General features: G+C 37.6%; 1 protein-coding gene across 2 annotated transcripts in view; it reads right to left on the bottom strand.

Annotated features, from left to right (window-relative positions):
* ham (hamlet) overlaps positions 1–25,817 on the bottom strand; it is a 204,429-nt gene that overhangs the window by 80,057 nt on the left and 98,555 nt on the right. For both annotated transcript variants that reach the window (XM_067767134.1, XM_067767135.1), the window contains exons 3-4: positions 12,307–12,435; positions 12,062–12,233 (exon numbers count right to left, since the gene is read on the bottom strand). In XM_067767134.1, coding sequence (XP_067623235.1) covers positions 12,062–12,233; positions 12,307–12,435 — 301 coding nt within the window. The remainder of the gene's footprint in view (positions 1–12,061; positions 12,234–12,306; positions 12,436–25,817) is intronic.

The raw sequence follows: 25,817 nt of genomic DNA, 5'->3' as shown, positions 1-25,817 counted from the left end.
CAACAGAGGATTGGAAGATATGTAATGTATATCAACCTACGGAAGCGAATCAGAACTACATCCTCCAAAAAACAAGCAGGCAGAGGATATGTTACGCACGCAGCTTTGAAAAACATCCTTGAGCACTGATAGACTTTATCTGCGACTTAGGAAAAGAAGTCCGACGGACAACAATCCTAAAACGCTAGAAGCGTGCACTGTATGCTATTCTGCATATGGCACTTGTAGACCTGCTGTCGAAGGACATAACGTTAACACTGGATGGAAACTCAAGCTCGCATAGCACAACATCTAAAAGTGTATTAGAGTTGAAACAATCCCTAGAAATAATCAGGATATGAAGAAAGATAAACCAAAAATGGGTTTCTTGCAGTGGCGGATTTAAGGAAAATGGCCCGGTCGGCATGATATTTAGGGGGCCCACTTTCGTAGGGCAAAAAAATACTGTAGTAATCAAAAGTAATTTTAATCATAGATACAAATATAAACAATTATAATTTGTATGACCGCAATTTTTTAAGTTTCCCAGATAATTAATATTAATAGAATTAGTAAACATTGAATTATGTCACCTTGAATACACGCCTAGCTTTACGTTCAGCAAATAATTCCATTGCAGAAGCCAAATTGATCAACGTCGCTATTGATCTATCGATGTAAAGAATACAAAAATTGTTCAGGGTATCCTCAGATAAAAGAGCTCGGCGATATTTCTTAACAATTTTCAACGAACTCATGACTCGTTCGGCACTAGCTGAACCGATAGGAAAAGTTAAGAACAGTCGACATAAACTGCAGCATTCAGGAAAAGTGTCCATCATATTATTTGCAACTACAAACTCTAAACACGGTAATGGACTGCCGTCAGTAAAATCCCGATTATCTGTAATAGACATGTCAGTAAAAGCGACAAGCTCAATTTTCAAATCAGTAGTGAAAAACTTTGAGTACATCTTTGATAAAGTAATAACACAGTTTTCCAAAACATCCTGATCGATATTTTTGAAAGTTCCAGGCATCAAAAAACTGTTTCACGCGCCCAACGCTTTTATTTAATTGTCTGATCAACGCCCTAGATTGATGAGGAGTGTGATGACTAGTACCTAGGACCTACCTTATCATTTTCTAGCTTTTAGTATTATTATTACTTCATGTAAGTATTGTTTTCAAAAACTGTTTAACTTAAATTTTTTTTTTTTTATTATTTTGTTTTCAAGTTTGTAGGCTTTATTTAATTCTATTTAGTTCATTTAGTGACTCATTATTACACGGACTCTTTCCAGACAATTTGTTACAATCTAAGTCCTCAATACATAATCCTTCCAAACACTTTACTCGACTCTGCACCACGTATGCTTGTCCCACCTCCAACTCAAAAATATTTTGATGTCACTTCTACCGGACTGTATGTAATATTTGTTCCAAATATGAGCCAAATCGGACATCATAGGTCGCTTTCAATTCATGTATGTATTATGTGTTCCAAATATGAGCCAATTCGGACCACAAATACGATTTTTTGAATATCTCGATCCTTGCGCCACCTAGCGGCGATTTTTTCATAGGTCTCTTTCTATTCTTGTATGTATTATGTGTTCCAAATATGAAAAAAATCGGACCGCATACAATTTTTTTAAATATTTCGATCTATGCGCCACCTATCGGAGTTATTTTTTTCTTATTATTACATCTTCATCGGGTTCTGAACATATTTCAAATTTCAAGCTTGTAGCTTATCGGGAAGTTACTTAAATTTCAATTACAAAATTCATGCAAGCCAACAAGCCACCCTGTAAAGTCAAGCTAAATAAAGTCCTTTAAAAATGCTTTCAATGGAGCAAAAAATAACTTTGATTGAGGAACTTGCATTTTTTTTCTGCTGCATGAATTAAAACCAAGTTCATTTAATGACTAAGCAGTGAATATACAGTAGAAGTTATCCATCGCCGTCGTCGAGAAAGTCTTTTAATTTCACTTGAACACCTTCGCTACCCTCAGACATGACAGGGGCACCGTCATAGCTTTGACCACAAAGATATTGTAACGAATTTGGGGAAACTCCGCTTATTTTATACCTTCTACTAACGTTCGTATCGCTAAATTGTTGAATAAATAACTCCAATATTCAGTAATGCAAAAATGGTCTTTATTAGACTACAATAACACTTATACTTCACAACCAATGCATAGTTGCTATGCTCCAACTGCTGACTACTCAGCTTTCGTTGTTTTATACTCTCTGTCTCGTCCACCCATTTCTCCAAAAGTCTAGTAACTTCTCGAAATCCACGCTTGGTTACCATCCATATATGTACATGTATATTTGTAGTTTATAGTCTCTCGCATAACCATATGCGTGTGTATATGTGAGTACTACTTCGGCTGATGATTACATCTGTGTGTGAGTTATCTCTTCGTTTCCTTATATATATTTGGTAAATGATCATTAATGTGTTTATGTAGCTTGCTTTAATATTTTTTTGTTGTGCATTTATTTAGTGATGTGAAGATTCGCCACAATATTTTTTTTCAAAATTAAATTTTTCAAACAAGATTGCTGTGATTTAATTGCAAATGGACGTTGCATCCCATTTTTTCAATCGGACAAAGTACAGAAAACTCTCTTTGATTACAAATTTAGGAGGGTTTGAAATATCTTTGTTAATCACAACATATCTTACCAAAATAGTCATTTGATCTAGGTGAGCGACATCTGTTGTTGAGTCAGCTATTATGCAAAAAAAATTATGTGTAACGCCTACATAAATATTTCATTATAAAATTACTAAGTAAGTCTAAGGGCCTTCAACGGGAGGTTGAAAAAAAGTAATTTTACTATGAAATTGTTATGTAGGCAAAACAAGGAAAATAATTCTAGCTCTATTCCAAAATTCTGGAAACACGGTGAACTTAATAATTATAAGGCTAATCATATACAAATTATCCATGCAGATTAACCTCATTACATGGGGTGGAAGGGTTGAGGGCCCTTTTTGCCTATTTCTGAGGACAGCCCAGTCGGCAATGTCCCATTTGCCGCCCGTTAAATTCACCACTGGTTTCTTGAAACCCTGAAAAAAAGTGCTTAATTATATTTTTAGTTCCTGCTCTGTTTTCCTTTCTTTACATTACTCTAACCGGTTACTTTTTTCAACTCGGTAACAAAAAAATGTTCTCAATATGTATGAAATGAGCAAACATATCCTACGTGTAAAATAAATATGATTTTTTTATTGTTTTTTTATAAGCACATGGATAGCATGTGCTATTCAAAAGAGTATGTAATCATCAAAGTTAAGCTGTCGACTAAACGAAGGCCTATAGGCTAAAGCTACTGCGTTGACTGGTTATCATGGGTGGTTTGTTTGATGCTACACAGTGGGTTTGATGGTAGTTAATGAAAGGCAGAATAATGCAAATGAATGTGTATGATAGGATTTAAAATAATTTCTTTATTGGATATAATCATAATAATAGGCTTGGCACGATATACCTCCGTGAAGTTTTAATTTTCTTTATTTTATCCTAAAAAATCGAACCGTCTCCGACCGCATCTGTAAGGCAGGTGATTTTTTGCTGAGAAGACTTTTTAAGCAGACATACACTAGGAGTATTTGTCAAACCAGTGTCGAAGGTCGACTTCGTTTTAGAAAAAAATGTCTACAGTTTTTTGATGCTAGTTCTTGCATCGCTGAGTCTGGAATAATTGGTTAGTTGATAGTATAGAAGAACTGTGTCGGATAGACCACTGTAGCATTTTGACTGCATATAAGTTCTGAGACAGCTGAGCATGGATTGAAGCGTTAGTTCTCTATACAAAGCCCGATAGTAATTGTTAAAATAAAATATGAGGTATGTTCCCAACAAACACTGAAGTTACCTATAGTTATAAGTAGATTCTGCAGACAACCCGGTTCTCTAAAGCACTCACTAATGTTGGAAGGCGGGAAACAATAGAGAAACATAGCGTTCTCAAACAAAGTAGAACCCAACTCTCAAACCGAAAATAAGTTTAAGTTCACCAATCGAACTTCAATTAGCTGATTTATTTGCATAATATTGACGGTTGTTCGCTGTTGAAATCTCCAATGAAATCAGTTATTTTAACAGGAAAATCAGTTTGTTTATTGTGAATCCGCATTGGTAAAGATACTGGTAACTTGAGACCAACAATTTCGCTTGTGTTGAAATAACTAAACAATTTTGCTTGTTTGACAAATGTTCCAATGTCTGTTAATTCAAGAACAATAAACCCGATTTGTTAATTTAACTAACGTCATTTCATTCAGTGTAGTTCTTTAATCATTTTCAAATAGATTACTGGAACAGTTACCTAAAAAATGCATTTATTCGCGGCAACCAAAAAGGTCCCAAACGTTAGAGACTGTATTTGTTAAGTAATAACTGCACCGTCTGCGGATTATCAGCCCTATTTTCTTATAATAAGCCTGAACCTTCTTTTCTTCCCTTTTAAGGAAATTTGCAATTGTCTTGTCTTGAAAACACTTCACAGGATAGATACTGTTTCCAATGCTCTGGACGATTCTTGGTTTTCTCGTGGTACAGCATCGAATTCCGGAGTTTACAGCTTTATCTTGCTGCAGATAGTATTCATCCCCACCCCGTTAAGCCTAACCCTACTTGCGTTATCTAACCCGAGCGATTTTTCACGGCTTGGTTGTTTGTAATAAGGTGTTGTCTTTGCTTTCGGCTACGAATTTGCTTTGTTTAAGTTTCTATTTCTATCTTTGACTTCGCTTCGTCATTTATTGCCTTTGTATTCATTTTAATCTACATCGCCGTGTTTGGTATCATCTTCCTCGTTGTATCTATATTCGCTCATGTCAGTATCCTAGGTTTCGCATTTATGTATCTCCACCTTTGTGTTCGGCCTAAGTCTTCGAAGAGGTATATAGCGTCAAGTATTTATATTTTTATGCCCCTTATTGTCCTCCTCTTTGCATTTAATTTCTTCTTCATTTTTTTTTTTTGTTCGAATTTTTGCTCATCATTTGTTTCCATCTTCATATTTTTCTTAGTCTTTGTATTCAACCAGGGCGAATTCAGTACCAGGTGTTGTTATCCCAACAGCTGATTGCTTCTTTTTGATTATTTTCCATACAGCGTCTTGTACTTTAATATGTAAGTTAATCGAAATCAATTGAAATTTTCTTTTGACTTGACATTTTTCTGCACGGCGAATTGATTGAATTCGCTTTGCCACCACCTGGTATGGATTGGCCTTGGTATTCGACTTAACATTTGCCTTCGATTTTCTCTTTGTCTTCATCTTTCTGCTCTTCTTAGTTTAAATGTTGTGGCCGTCTTCACAATCGCTTTCGTATTTGCTTTGTCTTCGATTTCGTGTTACGTTCGTCTCAAGGCGAATCCATACCAGGTGATGGCAAAGCGAATTCAACCAATTCGCCGTACTGAAGAATGTGAAGTCAAAATAAAATTTTAATCGATTAACTGACATTTTGTTGTACAAGGCTTTGATTGGAAAATTATCAAGAAGAAGCAATCAGCTGATGGGATGACACCACCTGTAATGAATTCGCCTTGGTTTGTCTCTATCTCCATCTTTATATGAATTTTTTTCTCACGGTTTTCTGGTTTATCTTCCACATCATCGCCCTCATATTTTTTTCTTTATTTTTCTTGGCCTTCGTCTTTATCTCCTTCTTCTTTATTCCCGTCATTAACTTTATACTTTTCCTTCGTATTTACATCTGTCTTCGTCTTTCTCCTAGCCTTCGTCTTCATCTTATTACTTGCCGTCATCTTCATATTTCACCTTCTCTTGGTCTGCTTCCCAAATAATTTGACTTCGCCCTTATTTTTGCCTTCACCTTTTAATATGTACTTGTGTTACTAGTTGTTTGCCTTCTACTGGTCTTTGTCACCCTCCTCGACAAAAGAAAGTTCGATATAACTCTAGAAAAGCAGATTTTAGCATCCGATGGATGTTCGTATGTCGAAATATGCCACCACAGAGGGATGTAATCTGGACTCAAGTGCAGTACGGCAGGCTGATTTATTTGTATTGGAGTTAGTTTCAACGTAGAACCAGAATTGTATTGCTATAGGCTCAGTTTTTACGTAAGTTTGCATAAAAGTGGGCACTATGAATGTCAACGATTGGTAGAAGTAGCTTCAACCTAGTTAAATAATCAACATCATCCAGCAAATGCTAACTTCAAAAAAAAAAATATTTAAGCTCTTGCAACCCACAGTACCTACACCTCGCTTAAGATGCCTCAAATCCAAGCGTTCTCGTTCATGTAAATATAAATATTAACGACAAAAAATCAAACAAACATTAAAATATGAATGTTACGAATACCCGGATTATGATTCAATTGAGCGTATGCCATGTTTTCAGCCTATTTGCAATGATGAGGCCGCTGATGAGGGGACATTGTCGACGCATTGCCACTAATAATAATCGCTACTCGCTACTACATCGTGCACAAACAACAAACATATCTACACAAAAAAAAAGAGAGGCCGTCTAAAAATTGTCAACACTCCTAGCACGGCTATGCGCGCCACACCACCCAAACTTAAGCGCATCTCGCTCTATGCATAGAATCCAGTCTGACTGGCTTTGGACTATCAGCCTAACTGATTGCAATGATGCTGTAATGTGGCATCAATGGTGGTTGTTAGCATAAATGCTGCTGCTGTTGTTGTTGTTATTGTAATGTGATGTGTTGCTGGCCTTAATGGAATTATCAAACATTTTAATAACAAATGAAAACATATGCGGTCGCCTTATAATGCATGCGGCAGTCAGTAGTCAACGAAGCTTGCCGGTGAATATGAATAGCAGCAAGCAAATGATAGGCGTCGTCGCGCATGCGCAAATGCAAACTCGTTACAAAAGGGTGAGTGTGACGTTAAGCGCGGGGTCAAATATGAACATACTTAAATGATTTTTATAGCTGATGATTTTTGAAAGTGTAAATTGAAATTGAAAATGCCGCAAATAATCAACGAATGGCGCGTAACGTCACATAATTATTCTCACATTGTTATTAATATTTAATAACATAGATATGTAGTTATTGTTGTTGTGCTCACTGCTTCTTTGAGCTACTACATATCTACTTATGATGTTTATCAGAGGAAAACAACAGTCGAAATGACAATCAAACAACACCCTTCTGCTAGCACCCTCATCGCTCGGTAATATTTGACAATCAGGCTTCAGCCAGGATCAGCAAGTAATAAAGCTGGCAGCCAGCTTCTATCACATGACATGAGCACTATTGTACAACGTGTGAATAATAATGCAAGTAATTGTTTAATCAACTACATATTTATATGAGCAGATACATGCGCACATATCTATATATACTAGGGTGTCCTTGACTGCCTCCGAAGAGTTTGCTAAGTCATTTTTAGTCCGAAGAGGCTTTACCAGCCAACCCGAAATTTTCCGTACAAACTCAATATCCTACGAAAATAACCAATAAAGGATTGCACCACATCTTTTATTGTTTCCCTTCATAAGATATTTAGGAGTATTTTGAAAAAAAAAAAAAAATAAGTAAGGAAGTCTAAGTTCGGGTGAAACCAAACATTACATACCCAGCTGTATACTTGACATGCTGTTGTTGTTTGTTTTATGTGCTTAATAGTTTTACATACAAGGCTGCTCAATAATACATATAGATATAGTTCTATTCTGAAAAAATTTTTCTTCGAGTTATGGCTCCCGAAACATAGAAAATTGCTTAGTCATAAAAGGAGCGGTTTTGCTATCTATTGTTATAAATCCACTTGGGAAATGAAATACCATTGATATAAAGCTCTTTTTGCAAAGATATGGCTTATTTTATTCGTCCACGATCCTTTTAAACATCTTTTATATAAAATTGGGCGTGGTCCTTAACCGATTTCCTTAATTTTTCTTCAAAGCATTCTTTATAGTAAAAGCAACCTCTCTGCCGAATTTTTTTACGATAGGTTTAACGATTCTTGATTTATGATTAATAATATTTGTAAAATTGATTTTATCACAAGTGGGCGGTGCCACGCCCATTTAAACAATTTTTTTCAAAAATTATCAAGAGTCTCAATGTCAGTCCACACGTCAAATTTCAACATTCTAGGTGTATTATTTACTAAATAATCAGGTTTTTTGTGTTTTCCAAAATTTTATATATATAAAAAGTGGGCGTGGTTATCATCCGCTTTCGCTCATTTTCAATACCAATCTATTCTGGGCCCAGATAAGCTCGTGTACAAAATTTGGTGAAGATATCTCAATATTTACTCAAGTTATCGTGTTAACGGGCAGACGGACGGACGGACATGGCTCCATGAAATTTTTTTTCGATACTGATGATTTTGATATATGGAAGTCTATATCTATCTCGATTCCTTTGTACCTGTGCAACCAAGTACAACCAACCGTTATCCAATCAAAGTTATAATACCCTGTGTACAAGTACAGCTGGGTATAAAAATGCAGTTGGTAACTGTCGTTAATGGACTATAATTTTAAAAATCCTAATTTATGGGCATGTATTAACCTGATGTTTCCGAACTCTTTTAGGAAAAGATTTCGGTTGTTTTGGTTGGTTGATGTCCTTCTCAAGGCAAAGGCTGACACTAACCCTAGATAGGAATCATGGGGGTATAGAAAAATTATACGATGACTGCCTCCGCCATGATATTAAAATCATGCAGGCCGACTTTAAGTTGAGGCTGATTGATTTTGCCCTGGCTCGAAATATGGTAATCTGAAGTACCAGGTTCTAGCTTGAAAAGGTACTTGGCTGACGCCTGATCGAAAAACTCGAACGAACAAAAGATTGCGTCGTGATTGGACGGCAGGCATCGTTCCAGTATCCTGTATGTGCGCACTCTTTGAGGTCCAAATATCTACTCGGAACAATACCTTAGGGCAGCCTACCTGTTCATCGCAAATAGTGCGCGCAATGACGAAAGAACAGTTTGCCGTTGAAAAGCCAAACATCGACTTGACGATGTAGCCGATCAGTGGAAGCGAAATTCTATATCATTACGCACAGCCGCTGTTGACACCGTATGTAGGTTTCCAGCGAGCCCGCAAAAACAATTGGTAATATTGATATAGGGCCACAGTGCATGCGGGCGCGGCAACACGCGGTTTATTGGAGCTTCAAATCCTGGCTGATAGGAATAAGGGCCGAAATATAAATAATAATAAATAATAATTCGGTGGTTGACGGCAGGATTTAAAATTTCTGCAGATTCCTGCAGGAATGATAATGGCGACCTGGAAACTGGTATACAAAATGTGCTTAAGTTGTGAAAGGAACACTTCTTCTCATTTCTAGCATGCGAGAGGGAACACGAAACCGATACAATGATAGCTGATGGCGGAAAGTTCGTTCCAGCATCCAATTGTGACGAAGAGAGAATGACAATAACCCGCTTGAAGAATAACAAGGCGGCGGGCTGTTCAGTCACGGAGACGAAGAGTTGGTAAGGAGTATACATCAACTCCTATGCAAAATTTGGTCGGACGAGCGCATACCTTCAGATTGGAATTTAAATGTGCTCTGCCCAATCCACAAGAAAGGTGGTCCCATAAACCGCGCCAATTACCGCGAAATCAACTTGCTTAATATCGCACATAAGATTCTATATAGCGTAAAATACTGAAGCCCAAAGTCAACGAACTCATTGGACCTTATCAGGTCTGAACGATACTCCAGATCTCGAAGCGGAGTCAAGATAAGAGAATCGAACCGTACCATCATTTGGTTGACTTAAAAGCAGTATTTGACAGCGTGAATATGAGTTGTTTGTATGATGCTATATAAGAGTTTAACTTCGCTCCGTAAGGTTTGGGAAGGATTTGGGAAGCCATTCGAAACCAAGCGAAGTTTCAGACAGGGCAACTTCGTCTCGCGCGATTACTCTAACCCTACGCTGGTGAAGATAATTCGAGCAACAGATCTAAGCCGCGATGGTACAATCTATGATAAAAACGTACAAGTACTGGCGTATGCTGATGATATTGATATCATTGGCCTTAACAAACGCGCTGTACACTGAAAGAAAAATACTGGTAAAATCAACCGAAATATAGGTTAATTCAACCGAAATTTCTGTCAATTTTTATCCATTGCAACAAGATGTTGAATCAACTGCGCACAAATCGTTGATTCGTAATTGACCATTTTAGTAGTCAAATGAACAAAAAAAGTTGTTACGACAGCTTTGTACGAAAGTACCTATGTTGCAGCATTTGCAAGGCAGATGAGTTTTCACTGAGATGTTTTCATGGCAGAAATACACTCGGAGTGCTTGCCGAACAGTGCCGAGGGGCGACCTCACTAAGGAAAATTTTCTTCTAATTGAAAGACCTTATTTCTAAAATGTTTATGTTGCTTGGCCCGTGGTGTGAATCCAGGGTCTTCGGTGTGGTAGGCGAAGCACGCTACCATCACGCCACGGCGGCCGCCATATACATACATACGTAAATATGTGCATAATATAGTACACAGCATACATAAGTACAAAGTAGAGAGCGCAGTGAGCGTAAAATTCTTTTTGAAATTTGCTCATGTATTGACTGTTGATCGCTGTTGAAATGACCAGTTGTGTTAACATAAAAATCAGCTAGATTGATTAGGAATCTGTCAATTTTACAGAATTTTGTTAACTTAAGAGCAACAATTTCTCTTCTGTTGAAATGACTAAACTAATTTGTTCGCTTGACAAAGAACTCCGTCGAATTGACCATAATTCGATCAATTTCACCGAATCTCTGTTAAGTCAAGAACAACAGAACCGATTTGTTGATTTTACCAGCACCATTTCTTTCAGTGTAGGTTCTGCCTTCTCTGGATTGGATAAATAGTCAAAAAAACTGATCCTGCGATAAATGAGGAACAGACAAAGTTCTTGTTGTCATCCAAGAAAAACTCGGCGCATTCGCCCCTTGGCAGCCACGTTACCGTTGATTAAGTTAAGTTTGAGATTGTTAAGGACCTCGTCTAGTCCAAACAAAGTAGCTTTGAAATCAAACGGAGTGCTACTTTGGATTGAGTAGGCAATTGAGAAGTAAAGTTTTCTTTCGACGAACAAAAATCACGCTTTACAAGTCGCTCATCATACCTGTCCTAGTAATTATGAACGGTGTTGAGAAAAGATGAGATGGTCCTTGAAGTGTTCGGGGGAAATGTGGTCTGGAAGATTTATGTGGCCCTATCCGTGATGCCAACGGCGAGTATCGAAGGAGGTATGATGATAAACTGTATAAGCTTTACTCAGATATAAAGATAGTGTAACGTAGAGAGCCCAAAGCCTCCGCTGTGAAGACGAATTTATCAACCGACGCCCGTGGGAGATTCAGGTGGAGGGAGAGTCAATGCTCACAATTGTCATGATTCATTGGTTAGAAGAAAGTAAGCGGCATATTGTGGTATTTGCTGTCTCTGAAGGAGCAATTCAGTGACTCGCGTTGGTGTTGTTGCTACAAATTTAATGCTGTCAAAAATTTAAGACGCACGCTAATGAACGCATATCCCTGAAAGTCTATAAATACACACACAAACACATAAATATGCATTGCCAAAGCCATAAAAACAACAACACACATGCCATGTGGCAAGTCACGCTTATTGCTCGCTATCAATTGCATGTTTGCGCTCACTAATCGCCAATGATATTTGCTAAGCACAAACATTGCCTACAATCAACCACAACAACAAAGAATGCATAATTTTTTTTCATTGACTTTAACATACATTGTATTAAAAACTTGTATGTATGTACATACATTTGTATGCTGTATATGTTTTAATCTCGCTGCAGCTGCTCATTTCCTATTTGCGAGGATCGCTGGCTGCAGCATCGCGATAAGATTGACGGCGTGTATAATAGTCAAATAAAGCGAAAAATAAATGAACATGACATAGATGTACTCATACAAAAGAAGAGATAAAAAAACAGATCCTAACTGCCTAATAAGTATGCGAGAAATTAATTTTGATCCCTCCCTTTTCTCTCTCTCAACGTAGTCTTTGAAAATGCCAAATATTTTCTTATCACTCACCATTATCACGTTCACTCTTATCATCAGCATGCAGCGATCCAACCGCTGTACCCAATGCTCCCGCATCCGCTCCATTGATGAAGCCATCGTTTAAGTGTATGGGTGTGCGCGGCCGTCCATCGATTGTGATTTCTTCGCCGGCATTTATATCACGATTTGTTTCATACCAAAGCTATAAGTATTCAAAGGAAGATCAATTGTATTTAAAAATTTGTAATGAAATAAATAGTTGAAGTTGGACTTACATATCCTGCCACCAGGAAATTCTTTAGATTAGCCTCTCCATCGCCGTCTACTGCTCGTATTTTACGCAACCACGTTGAAACATCATGCGATGGTTCCAACCAACCGCGGAAATGTGGACGAGCAATAACCTGTAAAGACAATAAATATGTAGGAAAACTTTTTCAAATGGCATATTTTATAAAAATAACAAAAAGTCTATATATATAAAATTCAAATTATATATATGTGTAGGTCTTGATCGGGTTGCGTTCTAAACGGATAGATCGATCACAACCAAATTTGCACCAAGAAACCTTCGAAGGATGCTCGGACTCTAAAAATAATTTCGATATATAAGGCGTGTCACCTCCCATACAAATGGAATATTTGGTACGGCATAACTCTGAAGGTATTCATGCTAGAACATTGAAACTCAGTAAACAGTTATATGAGATCAATCCCTAACACTTTGTGCTAAATTTGATATTAGTAGATGTAAGAGCAAAAAGAGAAATCACTATGGCAGTTGCTTCCTTAGGTACCGCGGATACCCTTAATATGGTGTACGTACAGCTCATTCCGCATTTAAATTACCACTGTCTGCAAACACCTAATACACCGATGTGCAACATAAGGAAACGGTCAGGCCAAAGTGAATGTGTGGGATGAGTGCATCATGATTCATAAACAGTCGCTGCAAGTTCTAGACCGAACCCTTAAGGATTTGAGGTGTAATATCATTCCAAGCGTGGTGCTTTCCTCTTACTTGCTGGAATAGTCGCAGATGAAGTGAATGCGTGCTTTTTCGTCTATCAATGGCTTTACGTACAAAAATTTATTCTCTTTAGAAATATGAGGGTGCATTTCGGCGGAAACACTTCAACAGCAGCTTTTGCTAAACAACCTCTTGAAATTGATTATGGTAAAATTCCTATTTCTTTACTATCACATTTGATTTATTTTCCTTCAAGTTTTTGCGAAATTATGACATCACCTGAAGCTTTATTAGCTAATGTTTTTTCCAGGTTGGCAGAGAGAAGGAGCGACTGGCGGGCGCGCCTTGTTGTACGCGCATAACCGTTTAAATAGTTAAGCGCCAACTAAGTAACTAAGTTTTTTTCAAATATTGAATCTATCTTTACAAACTATAAATGGCTTCGAGGAAGGGCATTTTTGGCACCTTAAAATGAGGATGTTAATATCATTGGGACCAAGGCAACTCATCACTATATTAACTCAGTCGTGTCGTGGAAGAATTCCAAGCTGTGTATATCCGGTTGAGTTTCTTAACCCTTTTGAGCCATCAGGAATTCCTCCTCATCGATTGATCCTTGAAAAAGGGTCCATAATATTGTGACGAATATTAGTGACACTAAGTGATACTCACACAATGAAGTTACAACAACAATAAAGCAGATAGTCACTTGTATCTACATAAACGAATCAATCATTATGTCTACACATATGTACGTACACGCAGCGGAGAAGCAACGCACAACCACATGCATATATCTGAGATACTCTCGAAAGTATGCAATGAGAGAAGCTATAAAATCGTGCATCTGTAGTTACAGCTAAGTAATTTTATAGCTGATAACTAACTAGTAAGTTCTGGAAATAGAAGCGCCTAGAAATATGTCAACGAGGAAACCGCGCAGTATAAAAGCAGCAACAGTGGAGGCACGACGATCAATTTGATTTAAGCACGCTATTTGTTGCGAAGTGTAAGTGTTATTGTGAAGTACTATCAAAGTAGTCTAATAAAGGCCATTTTTGCATTATTGAATATTAGAGTTATTTATTCAACAGTTTAACGATGCGAAAGTTAGTAGAAGGTGTAAAATGAGTGGAGTTTCAGTAAGTTCGTTACAATATTTATGCTTCGTTATTTGGATTCTCCGCGCTTATGTAGTGGAACAAGGCTTTTCATCACAAAACTTTTACGAATGTCATTGAAGCCATTCATTTTATCGGAAAATTTCGATAGATATGCCTTTTCAATTTTAAATACCTCCAATTTCCTATCACTATCAATGAAGCACAACGACGGTCATTAGCTAGGATTCAAGGGATTGATAAGCGCAACACAATTCTTTATAGCTTCAGGGCTTCTGCAACTCAATTGTCAACCTCACCTACGCGAGGGGCATTCTGTTACAAATATGAATGTATCATACAACAACAGTCATTAGCTGTAGCAGAAGTCGATCTTTACCAACTCATGTTTCACCCACGGTCAATTACGCGTAGCCGACATATTCTTATAGAAATTTGGGGTAAAACCCACGGGCATAAGCTAGTCTATAAATATTAGCGGATGAGTCTAATATAAAAGTAATTCTAAAGTTATTCTAATAAGTGTAAAATATTTCGAGCTGTCAGTTTCTTTCATTTGTTTTTTTTTTGTTTTGTATTTATCCTCTTGCTCTTACTTCCACTGTTCAATTTTCTTCTTCTTGATCTTCCACTCTATTCACATCCCCTTTATCTCCTCTCCCATTACCTTGCTCTACCTCTTTGACTGCTTCCTTAATTATCCCCTAATCTCCTGCTCCTTTCTCCTTTTCCTACCCCTTGGGTTTGATTTTCGTCTTTTCATCCCCTCCCTGTAATTCGTTGTCATCCTGCCCCGCTCCTACCATTTACTGAATACTGAGCAGGTTCTGAGATTTACTTGTGCATTGCAGGCTCGTGCTTCCAAATATTTCTTCCTCGGGCCCTTTTGACCTCGATAAAAAAATAGGTCACTGCCAAACCCGATTAAAAACCTATCGAGAAAATGATTACTTACTGCTAGGAACTTCTTTACAGGACCGTATTATAATGATAATGATGTACAATCTGGTGTGCCATTAATGGTTAGGTTAGGTAAGTTTTAACTGGCTTGTCGAAGTGGACCCCACATTACGTGACGCTAATTTTTCTGATTTTCCATTAACATTTTGCAGTATCCAAATCCATGTTTAGCTGGAGTGACGTGCATATCCCTGCCAAATCTGCTTTCCTCAACAGCGAGTTTTGGGTATTTGTCGGCATAGCTTTTTGCTGACTCCTTGTGGACGAGGCTGTTTATGCTCGCCAGGTTCAAACGACTAAATTCTTTTGCGCCGGATTTCTTCATAGTGCTTGGGGAGATGACTCATTATGCCACTGGATGGTGGGGCCTCTTCAATCAGATGTCTGTTAGGATGCATGTAGATCATAATTGGTACTTTTTAAAGTGCTGTTTCCTTAGCAGCCGAGGCTCTGGCCATCCAAAGTTCCTCATGGAACTGGGAGGTGGGGGCCGTATGGCCTAGAAGTTTCAATGTGGTCATATGAAATCGTTCCCGAGATGGTCTGGCTTATACCTTAAAGCCGGAGTCATTGGTGCCGTATGTCGTATCGCTGTATCCGTATCCCTAACGTAATCAGCTGTTTATCGTTACGACGGTAAACCAAAACCCAATTGGTTGGCTACGATACGGTTACGACCTTAGCGGCACCAATAATCGATTGCATTGATTCTCATAAGTTTGGTCGAATCAGGTGTTATAAGGTTACCGATACGGTTACCGATAAAGCACCAATGTCTCCAGCTTAATCGTGCTTGTTACTGAAACATACTGGATCGATATCCGGCAAATGACCATCAACATCGATAACACTTCCTTTGGGTAGTGGCTCTATCGCTACAGCAACAACAAAAACATCTTATTTTGATATGACTTTGCTTGCTTACCATGCTAAAAACCACGTGTCTAAACCGAAGAATAGGTACATACATAAATAACATCAAAAGACTTCGGAAGAAATTTATTCCAGCAAAAATGCATTTACCTTTGCAATTATTAATTTTATGTATATACACCAAATTTATTTACTTTAAACAGTTTTTATTTTATTATACTTTTATTGCCATATATGTATGTACATCTCTATTGATGTTTGCAGCACACGAAGTAAACGAAAAGAGCTAGCAGCGTCACCTAGCGTATAATAGCCAATGTTGTAAATATGAAACTGTTATACCACGTGGTGAACAATAGCGTGGTATACGAAAAAAAGGTGAGGTGAAGTTTTCGTTAAAACAAGTCGTGTTTAAATTTGATTTTGAAAGGACTACATACATACATATGTTAAGCCGTTTTCTTGAAATTGCACATGTCAACTTTAAAAAAAAAAATCAGGTAATGCATATTTCAGTAAACCATTGGTAGCCTTTTTTAACCCACTCCTTGACAAATTAATAACCATCTGTAGAAAAATATCTTACTATGACTTTTGTTAATAACAACACTCAGAAAAAACTTGAATGAAATGGCACTTAAGATTTTTTTTCCTCTTCGCATGACCAAAATTTCTTCAAAATGAGGAAAAATTCCTCAATTTGAAAAATTTTTCTTCATTTTAAAGAAATTTGGCCATGGGAATGAGGAAAAAATTTCTTAAGTGCCATTTCACTCCCATTTTTCTTCAATCGGGAGAAATTTTTTTCTGAGTGAATGGGTATCCAAAATAGTGATGGAACGATATTTCGCTATTGGTGATTGCATCGCCGATATTGACAAATCGCTAATAGCTATAGCTATTGCAATCCAAAAATATCAGTGATTGGCGATTTTCCTTCATTCGATTCTTTTGAATGGCAATCACCTCTGGCAGAATATCGCCAATAGCGATTATAGCGATTGGCGATTTTCCTTTGGCATGAAATTATAATACTAATATTGATAGCGGGGATGCAATCATCGATCGTTTATCACTACTCATCTGTGTGCTTTGCTTTCCGACTGAGTAAAAAAGTTTATTGGCGACAAAAAGGAATAATTTTCTCGAAAATTGGAAAAAATATACTTTTACAAAAGTTTGCCAGCTATTACCGAAAAATGGGGATAGTTGTCTTAAGAACTGCACAACCAAAAAAAATTTCTCGTCAACAGATAGTGGTAAATAAGGGCGAAAAAAGTATGCTTTTTGTGCAGAGAAATTGTGGAAACGGTGAACGGAACAAAGCAAACTTGTGCAACCACAATTTCGACGACGAAGTGATGTGCAATAATTGCAAAAAATGGTTTTGCAATGGGCGTGGAAGCACATCTGGATCCAAAATTGTAAAACTTTCGGTGAGGGCTAAACATAGGGAAGTCACCCTACATTCTGAAGGTCCACTTCGAGAAACAGTACTAAAATTTTACTCGTGTGGCGTACGTAATGTATATGAATTTGGATCAAGAACAATGGAAGCCACTTATAACTGATCGTTCGTTTTTGCCGTGGTTGGTTAAGATGCCTACCGAGCAAGAGCAGTGGCGTGCACGACAAATATCAGCAGCACAAATAAACAAATTAGAGGAATTATGGAAGGAAAATATCGATGCAACATTTCAGGATTTAGAGAAGCCAGGTATAGACACTGAACCATCACAAGTGCTATTGCGTTATGGAGATGGTTATCAATACGAGATAGTTTTTGGTCCACTTGTGCGCCTAGGAATAGAATACGATAAAAATTTAAAAGGATCGCAAACACAGGAGGGTATAGAAATAAGATGGGACGTTGGCCTAAACAAAGAAACAATAGCATTTTTTCGCTTGCTAAAACTGATTCGGACATGAAACTAATGCATGTGTTATTCATAAGTTAATACTTCTATGCTGTAGGCGTTAACAGTTTTATAAAATTTGTGTTTTTGATGGAAAAATAAAAGAATTATAGAAACATATATCACTCGTCTTATTGTAAACAGATTAACTCAAAATTTAAGTTTTTTGGGAGAATGCAATTCAAGCTTTGTCATATGGTTTGTATATGGTTGAATTCTCCGGCTAATTTCTAGGGCATTGAAGTGGGTGGCTAATTTTCTGCTAAAGAATATTTTTATAATAGTTTGAAGAATTTTATATATTTTTCCTCTGTATTTTTCATTAAAAATTGATTCACTTTACTATACAAATATTATGCAGCCAAATACAACTTTCAGAATAAATTCATACGGAGTATTTCTGAATACATCGGTGTAGTATAATATAGTAAATAAATCATGTTTTTATGGTGTTATATATACAGATTTATTTCGGGTTGATTCATCTTACATTTAAAAATCAAAGCATTTTCAATTAGCAAAATTTATAAAACAAAGATGCATAGACATCTATTTCAGCTAGTTTCATCTCTTTGAGTGTAATACGAGACTGAACATATTAGAATTTCACATTACATAAGTTTACTATAAAAGGTACATATTTTCGTCTTTTTATTCCAATTTTGGTTCATATATTCTGTATACTAAATTAAATTAATGTATAACATTCAATCTACTCCGGTAAACAAACTTAAACATTCAATTTTTATATCCAAGTATACAAATAATTTCAGATTCGCTTATCAAAGATACATAAATGAAAGCGATCGCCATAGCTGTAAAAAATAGCCATATCTATATTCACTGATAGCTCAAAATAGCCATATCGTCCATCACTAATCCAAAATGACGCTGTATTAAAACATTTGACTCATTTGTCTCAGTGGCTGGTAGCCTATGGCTACATTGGGACTTAATATGCACAATTTAAAAATATTTGGCAGCATTAAATTTTTCATTTATTTATACTTTTTTGTATAATTTGCTATGGAACATGTCTACCACGTTATCCCCAAAATCAAAATCCCCAAAACAAAATCCCCAAAATAAAAATCCCCAAAATCAAAATCCCCAAAACAAAATCCCCAAATCAAAATTCCAAAAAGCAAAATCCCCAAAATCAAAATCCCCAAAATCAAAATCCCCATTTTATGTGTGAAATAAATTCAAATTAGGTTTAAAATCGCCGCGACCAAAAAGGCTAATAGTCCATACCAACTTTCTGCATAGGCGGCCTTCGGTCACGCTTCCTGGGCTACGTCATGCCAAGTCCGGGTGTGTTGTATAACCGTGGCTACCTCCACGGTGATGTCCTTCTGCGTAGTACACGCTTCTGTTAGCTTGTTCGAATTAGAGCGTCTAGCAGTCCTATATATGGATATGTAAAAATGTGTATTGCCAAAACGTGAATATATTTTATACACGACTAAGATGATATCTAGCGAGCAATAGCAGTATTATTTTGAAAGTCAGTTTCCTTTAAGCTATTAGTTTGGTTATTAAGCTATTCGTTGCACAGTTTGAGTGTTATTGTGAAGTATTTTAATAAAGGCCATTTTTCCATTATTCAATATTGGAGTTATTTATTCAACAGTTTAGCGATACGAACCTAGCAAAAGGGCAAATAAGAGGATTTGCAGCAAATTCGTTACAATATGAATGAAAGAGGAAAGATATATTGCTATTTTTTACACGGTCATGATGTTTATCATAGCACTGGGATTTTGTGTTTGGAGATTTTGATTTTGGGGATTTTGATTTTGGGGGTTTTGAATTTGGGGATTATGTGTTTGGGTATTATTTACGAACTGTCTAGTTTGTTCTCGTGCGATAAGTTCCGAACAGACTTTAGGCCGAGTTTCTCTTACAATTAACGTGTTGCTCCTTTTTTCTTGATTTTTCCTAAATATTGGTGATGTAGGTCCCACATGTACTGTGCCGACTCCAAACGGCATCTGCAAGCAGATGAATTTTCACTGAGAAGCTTTTCATGTCAGAAATACACTCGGAGTGTTTGCCACACCACTGCCGAAGGGTGACACCGCTAAGAAAAACCTTTTTCCAATTGAAACAACTTTTTTCTAAATTTGCAGTGTTGCTTTGCCGAGGACTTAAACCCAGGACATTCGGTGTGATAGGCGGCTCACGCTACCACCAGACCACGGCGAACGCCTAGAACATCTCATAAGATGTTTTTAATGCTTGCGTAAGTAGTATATTTATTTTTTCACAATATTTATTCTTAGCTAATGGGATGGTCAACAAGATTTACGAACCACAACGCATTAGCGACGGCAAGTACTGAGAACATTTAACGATGAGCTGTATGAAAAGGATGATGCTCCGGCTAAGCAAGTAGCTGCCTATGGAAGCAGAGAAAGTGGGTAGCCTCTACCCCGCTGGAAGGAGCAAGTGGAAAACGATTTAAATCCCCTTGGTGTTGCCAATTAGCGGCAGTAGGCACAGCATAACCACTTAAACGTTTAATCGCCAATTAAGGAAAGAAGGGAGGATGAGTTTTTCTCTGTAGTTGAGCAGGTTAAATCTCGACGCTTAACAAATCAACGACTCGACCAAAGCAAAAATACTCACGTCATGCGGTTGTGCTACCTACGTTGGGGTTAATATTAATGTAGTTAAGTTCACAGGCCGCCGTGGTGTGGTGGTAGCGTGCTCCACCTATCCAACCGAAAATATGGCGTTCACGCCCTGGGCAAAGCAGCATCAAAATTTTAGAAACACGTTTTTTTCAATTAGCAGGAAGTTTCTCTTAGCGGGGTCGCCCCTCGGCAGTGATTTGACAAGTACTCCTAGTGTATTGATGCCATGAAAATCTTCTCAGTGAAAACTCATCTGATTTGCAGATGTCGTTCGGTACCGGCGTAATACATGTGGGTCCTGCCTCCCGTTGGAAGCGAAGCTCGGCCTAAAAACTCTTCGGAGTTTATCGCGCCTTGCATTTATTTATTTATTTATGTGGATGGGTTAATATTTTCTTACCGGATTAATTTTGTATATATGCGACCCGGTCTATGAAAAGGTGGCTTATGACTCAAAAAAAGCAGCTGTCAGCAGCTGTTTCTCGCAATTTCTTTCTTGAGTCATAAGCCACCTTTTCATAGACCGGGTCACATATGTATCTAATACCTAATACGTCTTATTCTTGGTATGTAAGATTTTTAGTTTCCCTTCAATCGCTCAATGTACTCCAATTTTTGTCTATCTATTTGGTTCTCACTATATCTAATTTCGAACTACCTACATATAAACTCAGGATCAAGATTTGTCACGATTTCTCATATTCCAATTAATATTAAATCTCGAGACGATAAAAAATAAACATCTGCTTAACGTCACACATTTTCACGCTATCAAATCGAGTGTGACCCGCTGCGTCGTACTTCAAAAAACACTTTCGATACACCAATTATAAACTAAATACTAAAGATTGTCATACTAGCACACACACTAATGCACACTACCAACATACATACATGTCTACATGCATACATACATATTCAAATGTATTTGATATTGACCACCCCATATTGTTTCCGCTTCCGCTTCATTGCTTGTCAATTACTAGAATATCCTACAGATTTTTTATGGCAAATTAAGCTACATATGTATATACATAAATACATAGGCGGGATTACATGGAAGTTTATGAAAAATGCCGACCGTTAGCTGACGGTTTCGCTAATAATTTGAAAAAAAAAAAACAAACTTACTAGAAGTACAAAAAAAAATTATACGAGGACCACACTAGTCACTGAGTACATTAATTTTTGTAAATTTGGCCAAATTTAAGACACCAATTACAACAAAAATTCAGAACGAATAAAGCACATGAAACTCACACCCACTCACCCACTGCGTTGATCCGCTGCCCAGTTACAACAACTTTTATATGACTAGAATTGAGTTGTTAGCTTAATTTTCGAAGCGTGTGCGCGCACTCATGCACATGCGGCTTTTAGCTGTCTGTGTATGCTACTCATATTTTTATGCTGCACAATGGGACCGAGGACTAACCTTTCGGGCAAAAGTTAACATATTTCAGATTTGCTTTCTTTTCAGAATTGCTGGAAGTAATTTTAAATTAGATTTTCTTCAGATGAAAGTTCTGCCGTGGTGTGGTGGTAGTGTGTTTCCCTTATCACATCGAAGATCCTGGTTTCAAGCCCTGGGCAAAGCAATATCAGAAAATTAGAAACAAATTCTTTCAATTAGTGAACATCAAACCCGTGTACATGTTCTACAAAAATCTAGCTCGGTAGGGAGCTTTAAAATCGTTCCAATCGTAGGCGGGATACTACCACCTTCATATCCGGAAAAATACTAGCCACATACGCAACACTCCCCCAAACCTTTGGGGAGTGCTTTTATAACATATCTCTAACTACAGAAACATGCATTTTCGTTATGAAATTACACAGAAAATTATAGTTTGAATTGCGTTGGCTTTGCCATGGCCCATACTCAATGCCAACGGTACAGCAAGCGATCTGCGTTCATTCACTGCGAACTATTGTTGTTGTTGTTGTAGCGATAAGGACACTCCACGGAGGTCTTGGGGAGTATTATCGATGTTGATGGTCTTTTCCCGGATGCAGATCCGGTACGTTTTGGTAACAAGCACCATTAAGGTACTAGCCCGACCATCTCGGCAATGATTTGATATCACCATATGAAACTTTCTAGGCCATACCGCCCTCCCACCCCCTAGATCCATAAGGAACTTGGGATCGCCAGAGCCTCGCCACAGATAGGTGAGGTTGACAATTGAGTTTGAGCAGCTATATATTGCGCTGGAAATCACTTAAAAGGGTTGCGCTACACAACCCCTTGAATCAATTTGGTATTTAGTCGCCTCTTACGACAGGCATACCTATCGCGGGTATATTCCAAGCCCCCTTACCCGGCGGGGTTTCACTGCAAACTCGCTACTTGTTGTCAATGCGTAGCTTATGACGTTGTTGTTTTGGCGCGTCAGTTTGGGTTTTTAGGGGGACTAATTCTGAACGCATCTCTTGAGCACCGCTGATTACCATATATCTGCGACCACTGCCGATTGCCGATATGTAAGTGAAAATAAAATCCGGGTTATGCTTATCTAAATTTTCTTTTCTCTTTAGCTTAAAAGTCTCACTTTCCCATTGGTGATACGACACCACATTGAAAGTGGCCTAAAAATTTGTGTTTATGTCACTCTAAAAGAAGGGAGTGTTCAACCTCGTGGATGTCTTTAAAATATTTCAATGATTCTTTCCGATGAGTATCTGGAATCACCAATATCGCTGGCAGTGATACCAAATGGACAGATAGGGATCCAAAACGAATAAAAGCAAGGCGAGCAACTTGATGCGAAGCTAACCCTGAGCTAAAAAATTCTCGTGCTGCAAGTGGATCTATGAAAACGTACATGCAGGACCAGCCGATGTGTTATATTAGATATATTTGGATAGGACGAGCTACCGACACTAGGCAATCCATCAATGCTCCCAGAATGGCATAAACCAACAAGTGCCCAATGATGAAGCTGCCAGAGTCAAAAGGAAACTAATCGGGTCAGAAATTCCTTCCAGAATAATTCCACTCAAGAGTTGTTATCAAAGTTCTCAAGTGGAAATCCAAAGAAATTAACAGTTTCAACAGAATTGGACCATAGATGGGTTGCTGCTAAAGGCACTCATTCCACATTTGTCATATGTGGATGCTCCGCATGAAGGATATTTACATTGTATGCTGGGGATGATTCTAGGTTGGTAGAAGCATAATTCGTTACAAGTGTGCTTTCGTCTTTTGCAATAGATGGCACGTAACTATTCCAAGGCCGGATCTCGTTATATTACTTACGGAGATTTCCTTTTAACCATCTGTGAGGTACAGCTCTATCCAATGGCGAATACAGGATACGATCGCCCCATTGAAGAAATTGACTTATGACAATTTCGGAAAAGCAAGATAGTCATAATGTCAATGCCGCTAGCATTGTAACCATTTGAAACTTGAAGTTGTGACCATTTCATATGATCATAACTTAATTGAATTTGCAGCCATTAAAAGTGATCATAAGATCAATTGACAGTATGTCCGTTGATATTATGTCACCCCTCACAGTTGTTATCTAGTAATCAACTTTTCAAACTGACATAACACCTTATCGTAACGCTTTGCCCACAGTACGCTAGCTAAGCTACTGCTGTTGGCACATCCCACAATGCATGTCTGTCCGTTTGCCGCAACGTTTCTGCGTGTACCACTTTGTGGAAACGCCGTTTTTCCGAATGACTTGCGAGATAAGAGTTTTTGTGCGTTTGGCTGTTTTTTTACGCCAACAAAACAATACAATGCATGCCTTCCAACAAAATATGCAAAAGTTGTTGTTGGTATTATGGTTCCTACTGCTGCTAAGTGTGCACTGTGCACTTAACAGTTGCTGTCGTTGATAGCAGCGACGGCGCGCATTTTGCACTCCAATTGTTTGTTGCTCGTCGGTTGGTGGAATTAAGACGACGATTTGTTTTTTTTTTTTTTCATATATTGCTTTTTGTTTGAATTTTTTTTTTTTGTTCTATCGCAAATTCTCTAATGATTGTTGGTGTGTGTGTGTGTGGTTTTTTTTCATTATAAATGCACACAAACGCAGCAGTTGCCTGCTTGGGGGTGTTCTGGCGATAAATGTTTTCTTTTCATAAATTAAATTGTTTGATAAATTTAACAAATTTACTTTTAAGTACTCGCATCACTTCACAAGGGACTTCAACGCTGTGGGAGATCAGGTTGGAAAGCGGAAAATCAGCATGATTTGGTGTGAAAGGAAATGCCGCAGCTCAGCTCATCATTTCATGCTAATTTTCATATTTCTAGTGTTTTTATTTCACTCACTCTTTCTTCTCTCGCTCTGTTACACACACACACACACAGTTCCTTGACTTTAAGCCTTTGCTTATCCGCCTATTATCCTTTTTGATTGTAACTGTAAATTGTTAAATTGTGCGTGACCACAAAATAGCGTGTGCGCATCCCAATTCTCTTAACCGTCCATCCGTTCAATCTTCAACCTTAGACAACCCGTCGCGCAGTTATCTTGCGAATAGCTAATCATAGCAGCAGCGGAATTCCCAATACCAGTAGTCAATCGATCCCGCTGTGTATTGACACCCGAGTTAGGCTCACTTTGTGTGCCTTTTCACATCTTTGGCCTTTTCATCCTTCTATAAGTTGCATATGTTTTTTGTGTCTTGTCTTCTGTTGCATCTTTGCCTTTGAGTTTTGTGTAAGTATGTGTGTGTAGCATCACTTTGCGGCTTGTTTTATGGCTTGTAAACATGTGTTGCTGTCTTCTCATAATTAATTATATCCCTACTTATCCTTATTTGTTGTTTTAATTGATTATTGGAAAATCCCTTTCTTGGTGCGTAAAGGTTTTCTACTAGAAAGAGTTTAATTGGCATTCGTTTTTGGGCAAAGGTGGAAGAAGTGACAGTTAATTTGCTTCTTTTTTCATGGATCTCCATTAAAATGTGTTGATTATCTTTGAAATCAAGATTTTTAGATAAAAAAATAGATTTTTTTTCAAGCCGTAATATTTTAAGGTATACCTTTTTAAACTGGGTTAAAAATTAATTAACAATATTTTCTCATGAGAGGTTGAAAACTCTCAACCTATCCTTTTTTAATGAGCTTGACAAGTTAATTAATTATTTAGGTCAGAGTAGATGTCACAAAGAATTTGTTTTTGAATTGGAATGATAGCTTTATGGCACATGTAGTGGATACGACTAGCAACAATAAATTTATGTTCAGCTAGCAGATTCGGTCTACCTAAATTATGGTTCATCAGCCTATTCTAAAGGTAATTCTTGGCTCTGTTTTTCTAGCCTCTCTTTTCTTCACCTTTA

Source organism: Eurosta solidaginis, chromosome 2 (genome assembly GCF_040869045.1).
Source record: "Eurosta solidaginis isolate ZX-2024a chromosome 2, ASM4086904v1, whole genome shotgun sequence".
NCBI lineage: Eukaryota > Metazoa > Arthropoda > Insecta > Diptera > Tephritidae > Eurosta > Eurosta solidaginis.
This window is presented reverse-complemented; position numbering and strand designations above follow the sequence as displayed.